The sequence below is a fragment of the Ciona intestinalis genome, chromosome 3, assembly GCF_000224145.3.
Source record: "Ciona intestinalis chromosome 3, KH, whole genome shotgun sequence".
In the NCBI taxonomy this organism is placed as follows: domain Eukaryota; kingdom Metazoa; phylum Chordata; class Ascidiacea; order Phlebobranchia; family Cionidae; genus Ciona; species Ciona intestinalis.
In genome coordinates, this window is record NC_020168.2 from 1,765,417 (window position 1) to 1,776,130 (window position 10,714).

Sequence of the window (10,714 nt, forward strand, 5' to 3'; positions counted from 1 at the left end):
AAAACAAATCTGAAGTAACCAACAAAACGGGTTCTAGTCGCCATTGGTGACTGTGGAGCAGTAGGCAGAATGTATTTATACATGTATTATAACTAATGAAACTTATGACGTATGAGGATTGAGTGATTGGTAAAGAATATGTGTAAATACGCTTTGTACAACTCCTGTACCATGTGTTTATTGTAAACTTACACTAAAAACGTTTGTTTTCATGAATTTTGACAAACCGTAATCACGCAGTAATTAGGTAATGTTAGAAGTTAATATTAATCATATAATGTTGAATTAAAAATACTGTTTCAATTACGATTAATGATAATACGGTATAAGAGTAGTGCATTTAATGCGTCCCCACTTAAATGCTAATAGTTTGATTAAGCCGTGAATCGTTGTGTGGATATGACGCGTGCCGTCGTTCCCCGCCAAACTCCAGACAGTGTTTCCGTTATGTAAAGTGCATGAGGAAAGTAATCGTTAATTAATCGCTCATCGTGCGGTTTTAAATCTGAAAATTCAGTCTAGAAATTATAAATATATATTACGATTTGATTTCAATCAAGAGATTAAAGGAAAATGATAGAATTAAGAATTAGGATAAGTGCGGAAAATAATCGCCCTATCAGCAACAACAACAACAAAGCCAAGAACAACTGTTCGACGAAAAAGGATCTATATGACCACTAACGTGTTCAATAATGTATAGTTTTCATCTCAGCGTTATTGCAAGGATATAAGTGACTAGTGACTGTTAGTCTGTCCAACGTTTATTTTGGCGAATGTGCACACTCATCCAGATTTGGTAACACAGGGCAAATGGCAAGAACAGACTGGTGCGGTGGCGTTTCGTCGGAGGCTCGCACGCATCAGCGACACCTAGCAACTTGTGGAATTACAAATAAGCTACCTCACAGCATAGTTCTTTAGGTTGTTTTATATATTTATTCTAATGATAGAGGCACGTTATTATTATAAAATTGATATGGTATAAAGTGATTTACTCAGCTAATTATATAAAAAAAAATAGTTTAACCACTTTAATAAATATTTTAAATGAAACAAAACAAAAAAATATACATAAATATAACTAAGGATTTAATAAATCTTATTTTATATACATTACATCAGCGTTACATGTGAAATGTGAACATGTCAATCATATACCTAAAAGTCGAATTCATGCACAGACAAGTCATCAGTTTCAATGTCACTATCAATCTCTGTTGAATTAACAGCAGATGGGATAGTTAAGAGCATTCTGCTTTGTTTCTTTAGTTCAGTTTTTTCTCTTTTTTCTTGTGATGCTTCTAATGAATCTTTAACTATTGTTGATTCTGACAGCATCGTAGTTGTCAAGGTAGCAGCACCTACATCATCTATTGCATCATGAAAATCCTTAGAAGGAACCGGCAATCTTTCATTTTGTTCTTTATTGTTTGTCCCCAGTGGTGCAACCATAATAACATTGTTAGCTGTGTGTTGCATTTCAGAGAATGATTCATGACCTGGATCAAGGTCTTCAATTTGAAGGTCTGTTCTTTCTGATATACTGTTATTTTCCCTTGAATCATGAACTTTCGGTGAACGAGCCTCCTTCCATTGCCGAAATTTCTCTTTTCTTGAGTTTCCAATAGAAACCTCCCCAATACTAACATCATCTTCTTTGTATGGGTATTTTGATCTTGTAGCTTTCTTGGGCGATTCATATTCATAAACTGACATCTCATGCTTCTTTTCAACCTTAGCATATGGCCAAAATGACTTGCGTTGCCTCTCCATTGGGTTGTATTGTCCTTCACTTATTTCATCAGCATCGCTTTCAATGTTAATTTGAGGTGTGTCTTTCAATGTACTTTCCATACTATCGCACAGACCTAGTTCAATAAAGTTCTTAATTTTTTCTGGGGCCTTTATTGGCCTTTTCCTTGGTCGCATTTCACCGTGGCTGATAAGCAGTTGTCCTTCAGATATTGTGGCATCTGCATGATGTATATTACTTTCATCACTACTGACTGACTCATCTGACTCTGAGATAATTACAGATTTTTCGATGGGAACTGGAGTCAATGTACGCACCACAAGCTCTTCTAAATCTGGTTCATATGAACTTGGTTTCAGTGGTTTGAACATTTTTTTCTCCTCAAAATTTGTATCTTCAGGAAGTGGGAGGACTACCCCATTCCAGTTATCAAGTTGTATTGGTTCGATTGGTTCGGAAGCCTCACTAACAGATTGCCTAAGTACTGGTTCATACTCCACACAGGGAGTAGGCGGAGGTGTAACATCAGGTGTGGAAACAATGTTAATCTTTGGCATTTCTTCTTCAACTATACTTTCTGATGATGGAACTGAAACAGGAGACTGTGGTACCTCATGTATTGATTCACTCATTGAAGCCTCAGGAGTTATAGATGGAGTGTGAATAATCATTGCTTTCATTGGTGACATGTGTTCATGTGTATTTGGTGAATGATGATGAGGAAGCGGTGAGTGAGGAGGTGAGGGGGCGGGTGTCACAGGAACTACTGGGATTCTTGGTTGGGTTGGAGTTTGGTCAACAGATTCATTTTGAGATATTGCTTGTTCAGAAGAAGGTTCCTTCTTGGTTGTCATAGTCCTAATCATATCGCGTATTTCTTCTTCTATCAGATTTTGTAATAAGGGTCTGTCTATCTCTCTACCTGGGTCAACCAAATATTTAATAGGTTTATCCAGAAAATTTTCACAAAAGGAAGCTTCAGTACCTTGTGGTTTGGGCTTATATAGTTCGTGTAAAATTCTTGCCATTATTTCTTGTTCCACCCAATGTTTTGTATAATTTTCAGCCTCTTCTTGAGATATTCTCTCAGCTAAATTGGCAGAAGGCATAACAGGTTGTGTGCTAGTAACCAAAAGTGGCAACTTTTCACCTTTGTTTTCTTTTTTCTTTGAACCATCAAGTTGAACTGGAGTTAAATCATGTTGATCATCATCTTCTGTTTTAACAATGCTGCTATCATACGAAACTGACGTGTCAATATTCTTTGATATCTCTATGTTAGCTACTGGTGTAGGTGATGGTTTTTCTGAAAGTTTTATAACCACTGGTTTTGGTGGGCTATCCACTTCATTGTTTATTGGCACTATAACAGGTACTGGTGAGTTTTCAATAATTTTTGGTGGTCCAAGTGCAACAGCTAATGGTAAAAGATTTCCAGGGGTGGATTGTGTTTTTATTTTTAGTGGACTAACAGGAGAGGATGGATTGAAGTAATAACTTGGTATTTGCTGGGTATTACAGCTCACAGTTTGTGATTTTTCAGATTTAACATATGAAACAGGAATATGCTCAATTGCTCTCTTTGTTCGAAATTTTGGTTGCTTAAATGGTGAACCAGTGTGAAAATATGGTTGATGTACTGTTGATCTATGAGTATGATAACCACCTTTTCCGTACACATGGGTGACCACGGGTTCGGTTTCATAAATTTCATTATCTGTGGTTTTTATATTTGATTTTTTTAGACGTTTCTCTGATTTTTTTATAGGATGAGTCGTCACACTATTTTTAACTTTTAAAGTCTTACCAAATGCAATCTTTTTGTTCTTTTCTGATGAATGTGGGTGAGTATCCTGTTTTCGCATTGCTGAAGCCTTGGCATTAGTAAACTTTGATTTCTTTTTTTCTGCTTCCAATTCCAAAATTACTTCCTGTTTAATTTCAGGTGACACAGCAGAAATGGCCTCATTTACCAATTTTCTTGCGCGGTTTTCTGAACTTTCTTGATTCTCAGTATTTAACATATCAGAAAAAATGTTTTCTTGCCCACGTTGTGCCACAGATATATTACCATCAAGCGTTCGACGAATTCTCTCAAGTTCTTTGAGCTTTGCTCTGAATAGATATCCATCAGATGTTTTCACAGTTTTCTTTACCGTCAATGGTAAACAAGCAGTTTCTGCTGAAGTAGGTTGAAGTTGTAAATATTCAGACAACGATCCAGGAAATTGCTTTGAAATCTCTTGTCTCTCGATTTCTCTCTCTAAGTCGTGTGCTGAACTATGGATACGCATTTTGCAAATCCTTAAATACAATCAAATGTCTAAAAATATAAAACGGTGGTATTTTAATTTTTGGTGCTGGTGTAGAATCTTCCCCTACGCTATCGGATACTAAATACCACAATACAGCACATACAAGCAAGCAACGTGCTATGAAGAGCACATACACACGAACAGAATTTTGAACATAGCACATGCAGGATACTAAAGTTTACACAACACTTACGAGATTGTGTGCATATGCTGTATGTGCTCATAAAAACATGATGTTTGTTTGTAATGTGCTGTATTGAGGTTTTTAGAGTTATCCTATGTTACATAACCACTAATCCCTCAACTAATAACCCCCTACTACTAACGGTTAACCAAAAACCAAGACCTTCAACCCCCGGCCCCAACCCTAACTAAAACACGTGGACGTGACTACCAACCTCCTACACTTCCCACCTGATTTATAACGTACCGAAAGATTCTTCACTAGTGCCTAATTGTGTAATAGTATAATACTACACTTAAAACCAGTTATGGCTACCAAACACACTTGATCGAAGTAATAAAGAACAGACTGTTTACCAATTACAAAATAAAATAGTCAAAAATCACATATGTAGATATGTTTATTGTTCATATCGCATAAAGTTACATATACTGGCACTGGAATTATATTATTTCTACAATAATCAAACTTCTAATAGTCCTTTTTTGATTACGTAAACAGTCTTGAATATCATCTAACTTACTGGTGCTTCTATTTTACTGCACATACAACTTCTAATTGTCAAATTACGAGTTCACTCAGTTTTAACTATCTTTAAATTCAAGGCAAGTATTTATTTATAAATCAAACTGTTTTCGGGTGACTTACTCATGCGTGAAGACAATAAGTCCACAGATATAGTATACTATATACTTTGTACAAATGTATATACCAGAGTCCGTATATAAACATGTTTATTTACCGACTCTGATATTACCTAATTACTGCATGATTATACTATAGTTTGTCCAAATTTCCACACACAAACATGTTTAAGCGACGTTAACTAGTGTAAGTTTACGATTCAACACATGTTGCAGGAATTTTACAAGGAGTATTTTTGAGCACGTTAGTGGTCATATAGATCCTTTTTCGTCGAACAGTTGATTTATAGAGGCACGCGTGGTCAGAGTCTACGCATATTTTTTAAACTTTTAAACCTTTAAATTTGATTTTAGGCCCAAGTTTTTCTGTAATTTACCGAAAAACATGCATTTTCTCTATACCTTTTGTGTTATTTTTGCCACGAATTGGCGTTCAATTTATCTTTTACGTAAGGGTTGGACTACTTGGTATTTTTGTGGCTCTGGGCGTGGTAACCAAATGTGCTACGGCGGTAGAACTCAGAGTCCGTATATAAACATGTTTATATACGGACTGTTTATATACGGACTCTGGTAGAACCTAAAGGGCCGAGGTTGAGGGACTGTTGGCTGCATTTTCTATTATAACGTTTGTGTTTGTGACGCTATCTGGAGACAAAGAACGTAGATATTTACTTGGCTGAAGGGCCTGAGATATAATTTTAACCTATAAGCAATACGAGTGCTAACTGCTGCTAGAGGTCTGAAAATGGGTAGTTTTAACTTATCGCAATATGTATGCTGTTGGAGGACTGTATTGTTTTAATACTTATTGTTTATACGTTAAAATTGCATCTCCAGTCCTCCAGCAGCATATACCTATTGTTTATATGTTAAAATTACAGCGCCAGTACTCCAACAGCGTACTAATTGTTTAAAAGTTAAAATTACAGCACCAGTCCTCCAGCAGCGTACGAATCGTTTATAAGTTAAAATTACTTCTCCAGTCCTCCAGCAGCGTACGAATTGTTTATAAGTTAAAATTACATCTCCAGTCCCTCAACCTCGGCCGTTCATTTTCTACCTGCTACGGCGCCAGACATGTATAAATGCATTCTACCTAATGCTCCACAGTCACCAATGGCGACTAAAAAAACCCTATGTTGGTTACTTCTGGTTTGTTTTTATTATGCTGACTCCAGCGTTGCAGTAAAAAGATTAATTATTATTAATATTATTATATATGCTAATTGGTTTAATATGTGCTCACATAATAGACCTTTGCTCTCTTGGTTGCTCAAGTTCTCGTCATTTGCCAATTATTGTGATGGTTGTTGTTTATTACTATGTTTGCATCCAAACTTCTACGTGTTCCGTATAGGAAGTCAATAAGAAAAGGTATTTAATAAAATTATTTTGCTTATTAAACGCAAAACATAAACAATTAAGTGCAATGCAACGGTAATATTTAAATGTTAAAACAATTACTGAATATCCATGCTTCTTGTAAACATAGAGAATTTACGTTAACAACATCATGTTTTTCAGTCGTCACAAGTGCAGAGAAATTGAGTTTGACAAGTGCTGCTGTGGACACATTTTACCAAAATGAAAAAAAGAAATCAATAAAAACTGACATTGTACCTCACAAAACATTTATAAATCGTAACCCAAGAAACTTGGAACGATTGGCTCTTGCTCACAAGGACCAAGGTTGGGGAAAAGGAATACCGGACCGACCTGCTACCAACTGGCCTACTGGTTCATATCATCATAGGTCGGTCCACCATATTTCTCTTTATTTTATATTTCATTACATGTATTTATTTGGTAGGATTTTATTTGAAGTCACCGGGAAACATACTTACGCAAGTTTACTTCATTATCATGGAAATCAAGTTGTAGCAGTCTCGACAAGAGAGTGGTAAATATTTATACCATATAAATTGCATTTTAGTTTAATACATGATACCATCCAGGAGCATTCAGAAGATGCTATACAAAGGAAATGATGTCAGTGCATGCTATAATATTGGAACAATTTTTGCTGAGCGATGCATTCGTGCGGGTATATCATGCGCTGCATGGACAATTCCACAGAATATGGTAGACAACTCGGATCGCATAAAATCATTTTGCACAGCTGTGGTAGAAACTGGTTTTGTGTTAGAAGAACCGGACCAAATTTCTTTCAAAAGTTTTCAACCACCACATGTAGAAAAGAAGGGTCCAAGGCCTCCAAGAAGAGTATAGAAAATTAAAAATATCTTCTATTCTTCTTTGGCAGTTTTGGTGAGATACGGTTTAATAAAAAAATGAATAATTTCGAACAATACCTGTGGGTGATAAAAAGTTCAGATATACAGTAAATTACTAACAAATTACTCACTTCTATAAGAATAAGCAATACAATCAAAATCTCGATTCGAATAGACTTCTGTTCAGCTAAATGTGACTTAACCAGTTCAACCATATGAGCACAGTATGAAAGCTTCTCATTCATAATTTTTACTCTTCGTATAATATTAAGAAACCTTGAAGATAGAATTAATAGTTATTTAACTTTGCTATATTTACAATTTTGCTTACTCTGTTGTTTTCACATACAAATGTTCCAAATCATCACGATCCCAATACACATCTGGTACATCGAGTAAATTGTACTGCAGATTCAATCGGTGTCTAAATATTAATTTAGTTAGAATGTCCTGTATTAAATATTTTCAGGTTTGGTTCATGCAGAGTAGCACCATAGATTTTGGGATAATGAGCTAACATGCTGACTTTCCTAGCAAAACAGGAAAGATAATTTATAAATGGGCAAAAACTTGCCTTATCATAAAAACTTCTCCAATTTTTTGTAAAACTGATTCTGTTGTTCTGTATTGTAATTTTCTTCCAACCATCAACTCGTGTGGGAGAGATTCAATTGATTTGATTAACTTATCAAGTGAATGTTCCCAGTGAGCAAGTTTCACAGATACAACAAGTGCATGTGAAAATGCATACATCTCCGCGCATGCTAACTGGAAATTATTTGTATCACACAGCAAGAAATGATCTGTAACATAAATGAAGTAAAATCAGCAACTTAAATTATGTTTTGATGCCAACTTTTTTCAAATTTTGACACATTTGAATGAAATCTGTAGTCAATTTGTTCACTCTCCCAACTGATCAGGTGAATCTGATAAGGTTCCTCTTCAAATTTTCTTGTTAGGCTCATTATTTCATTGATTCCTTTGTCACTTATGTTCCAAAAAGATATTGCCCCTTCTCTAAAATGATCAGAATATTACTACTTTGGTCAGAGCTGAAAACAACACAGGCATTTTTACAAAGATAAGTTTTCATGTATCTAAGCAACCACTGAAACAATGACAGTTTGGTAAGCTTCAAATCTACACCCGGTCCTACCATCAGTAAAGCCAGTTATGGCTAATGATAAAAAATACTGTTCTATATTTGGAAACACCTGCAACCATACATAAGCTACCGCAGTTCTTTCGAATCTTTACCCCAATATATTACATCCTAACTGACTTACAAGTTGTTTAATATAGGAATAAATAAACTTAATACCTGAAGAAAAAAACAAATCCATCTCCTGAAGATCGTAATAGTGAGCAGTTGTTCGTTTTAAACAGAGCTGCATTAGTAACTTCTCGAGGTAAGTCAACATATTCTAATCTCACGTCTTGTGAGGCATATGCTACCAATGCTGTAAAACTGTTGCAGATATAAATACATTACTTCTGGTTAAATACACATTAATAAAAAACAGAACCTGTAATGGTCAGCAGTTGCATAGGTCATACAAACTTGGTTTTTATTCACATTTTTTGACATGGGCTTGACAGGTTGTCTTGTTTTCGGGCGAGACAGTACCTTTACAGACTTGAATTTGTTTTCTGTGGTACTGTTTTGATTAATATTATCCTCATTGCAAATACTGGAAGTCCATAAAGTTCGCACTGATGATGGTCTTATGACATATTGTTGTAAACTTGTGTGGAACCTTTTTCGTTGAATTTGAAACAAGATAGTGTTAAGTTTCTTTACTTGACACAAACATCTTTCCATCATCACTTGGAGTTATTAAGTTGCCAAACCTTTTATATTTCTACATCTATTAGTAACATAAAAGTGTAAAATACAATTTCGGGGTATTACATTAATATGGCACATAATAGGTGCTTGTACATGACTGTAAAACACATTTTTTAAGGTTGAATTCATGATCATAGACATAACATGGTAGCAGTGTGTAATTATACACAACACAGCAGCTTTTCAAGCAAGTTAATCAATTTATGTTACACAAAACAATACAAGAATATATGAAACACAATTGCAGTTTTTATACACATCGTGTGCAATAGAATACTAATTTGCATAATAATATTGCATTGCAAAGTACAGAAAAATACAGTTATAGAAGTGCACAAACGTGGTTCCAGACACACCAAGCTTCAGCAGTAAGTGCCAACCCCCTTCCAACAATCAGAAACCAAGTAACACCATTTGTAATCACGGGCATAGTCACCAAAAGTGGAACACCAGATTGAATTGAATATAACCATATTGGTAATATATGTAAACCGCAGATAGTTACCATCCCAGTGCTTGTTTTAAAACCTTAACACAAATACTTACAAAGATAATGGTTTCTAAGTCTGTTTGAATAGAGATATCATAATAAAATGTTGACGGGTAATTGTGTCTGCGGCTTTAGTACATAAAAGATTGTTAAGTCTACATTGTTAAATTGTTTTAAATGCTGTAAAAAGTAAATGACTTGATAATTACACAACACTTTTTAAACAAGAATTATCGCTTTTTGTTTGCAATCGACTAACTTAGTGATTAAATTATAAGTGAAATGTTAAGTCACATTAAATTTTATTCTCTGTTTCTCACCATTTTTCATTATCTTTTTTACAATGACTGGTGCCATTTGAAACTGGGTCTTCCATTGACCACCTCTCGATTGAGCATGAGTACAAACGAATACCAACCACTCCCATGCACTGATGCCATAACCAAACTATAATTAACCAAACTATAATTAAAATTGTTTGATTTTGTGAATATTTACCATTTATACTGAATGTACAAACTAAAACAAAAGTAGTTTTTAAGTTGTAATGTGGCGCAAAATCTATAAATTCATTGGCTGAATAACGGTTTTGGTTTAACTGCTTTCCGTGTTGTAATCACTTTGTATTACTTTAATAAGTAGCAGATGGAAGTGCCAATGGACAAACATTTTACAAGCACATATATTTAAAACCTTACTAAATAAATAAGCAAACACAAATGTTTTAGAGTTAAGGTAAAATAAATGTAAAAATGGCACATACATTACAAACATGACACCATAAGATTCCTCGTCCAAAGTTATCAACCACAACATCTAATAAAGCACCAAAACTTGAAACTTGATTGAATTTCCGTGCAGTCCAACCATCCACCCCTGTAAAATGTCCTTATATTAACTTATTACAATTGTGCATAGATTGAAAAACTGAAGGTAATAGAATGATCAGTCAATCATTTCTGACCTTATCCCCAGCGACTTTCAAATCCTTTTTTGGTTGGGGGCAGGAGCACAACTGGGGTGGCATCATACATCCAATTGCAACATAACTATTAATTCTAATTTTTCATTTTCAAACAACAGGGAGAAGTGCACCTGCCTGGCAAACCATGAGATAGAAATATCTTGCCATTTGCTCAGCACAGGTTCAGAGAATAAAGAACAATGCATGTAGCAACATACATTCAAAACCTAAATGGGCATACCAACGAAAAATCTAAATTTGCGTATTGATAC

At 34.9% G+C, this 10,714-nt stretch overlaps 4 protein-coding genes across 5 annotated transcripts in view; 1 reads left to right on the top strand and 3 right to left on the bottom strand.

Annotated features, from left to right (window-relative positions):
• Positions 1 to 746: 746 nt before the first annotated feature.
• Positions 747 to 4,087, bottom strand: LOC100187069 (TALPID3 protein). The gene has a single exon (XM_002121137.5). It carries the CDS (start codon positions 4,048 to 4,050, stop codon positions 1,162 to 1,164), a length of 2,889 nt encoding a protein of 962 aa, XP_002121173.1. The 5' UTR covers positions 4,051 to 4,087; the 3' UTR covers positions 747 to 1,161.
• Positions 4,088 to 6,001: 1,914 nt separating this feature from the next.
• On the top strand, positions 6,002 to 7,513 carry LOC100179281 (39S ribosomal protein L18, mitochondrial-like). Its single transcript, XM_002120859.5, has 4 exons — positions 6,002 to 6,276; positions 6,427 to 6,655; positions 6,713 to 6,802; positions 6,858 to 7,513. Exons 1-4 carry the CDS (start codon positions 6,225 to 6,227, stop codon positions 7,129 to 7,131), a joined length of 645 nt encoding a protein of 214 aa, XP_002120895.1. The 5' UTR covers positions 6,002 to 6,224; the 3' UTR covers positions 7,132 to 7,513.
• On the bottom strand, positions 6,699 to 9,019 carry LOC100176852 (required for meiotic nuclear division protein 1 homolog). 2 transcript variants are annotated; one of them, XM_026833794.1, is made up of 7 exons: positions 8,666 to 9,019; positions 8,461 to 8,607; positions 7,993 to 8,156; positions 7,711 to 7,939; positions 7,468 to 7,560; positions 7,268 to 7,412; positions 6,699 to 7,214 (listed from the first exon to the last, which is right to left on the bottom strand). In XM_026833794.1, exons 1-7 carry the CDS (start codon positions 8,962 to 8,964, stop codon positions 7,149 to 7,151), a joined length of 1,143 nt encoding a protein of 380 aa, XP_026689595.1. In that variant the 5' UTR covers positions 8,965 to 9,019; the 3' UTR covers positions 6,699 to 7,148. The 2 variants fall into 2 exon arrangements, with proteins under 2 accessions (XP_026689595.1, XP_026689594.1); XM_026833793.1 differs by having other exon boundaries at positions 6,699 to 7,412.
• A 244-nt stretch (positions 9,020 to 9,263) lies between these two features.
• LOC113474121 overlaps positions 9,264 to 10,714 on the bottom strand; it is a 4,957-nt gene continuing 3,506 nt past the window's right edge. Inside the window, exon 7 of the mRNA XM_026833795.1 lies at positions 9,264 to 9,331. Within this exon, the coding sequence (XP_026689596.1) occupies positions 9,311 to 9,331 (21 nt within the window). The 3' untranslated portion in view covers positions 9,264 to 9,310. The remainder of the gene's footprint in view (positions 9,332 to 10,714) is intronic.

What these genes read in the sequence shown, in the direction of transcription:
- LOC100179281 (XM_002120859.5), top strand. Translation starts at nt 6,225, where the DNA reads ATGTTTGCATCCAAACTTCTACGTGTTCCGTATAGGAAGTCAATAAGA. An exon ending in TAGGAAGTCAATAAGAAAAG is followed by an intron (nt 6,277 to 6,426) that starts GTATTTAATAAA and finishes CATGTTTTTCAG; the next exon opens with TCGTCACAAGTGCAGAGAAA. An exon ending in ACTGGTTCATATCATCATAG is followed by an intron (nt 6,656 to 6,712) that starts GTCGGTCCACCA and finishes TTTATTTGGTAG; the next exon opens with GATTTTATTTGAAGTCACCG.
- LOC100176852 (XM_026833793.1), bottom strand. Translation starts at nt 8,964, where the DNA reads ATGATGGAAAGATGTTTGTGTCAAGTAAAGAAACTTAACACTATCTTG. An exon ending in GCAACTGCTGACCATTACAG is followed by an intron (nt 8,608 to 8,665) that starts GTTCTGTTTTTT and finishes TATCTGCAACAG; the next exon opens with TTTTACAGCATTGGTAGCAT. An exon ending in TTGTATGTGAAAACAACAGA is followed by an intron (nt 7,413 to 7,467) that starts GTAAGCAAAATT and finishes TCTATCTTCAAG; the next exon opens with GTTTCTTAATATTATACGAA.
- LOC100187069 (XM_002121137.5), bottom strand. Translation starts at nt 4,050, where the DNA reads ATGCGTATCCATAGTTCAGCACACGACTTAGAGAGAGAAATCGAGAGA.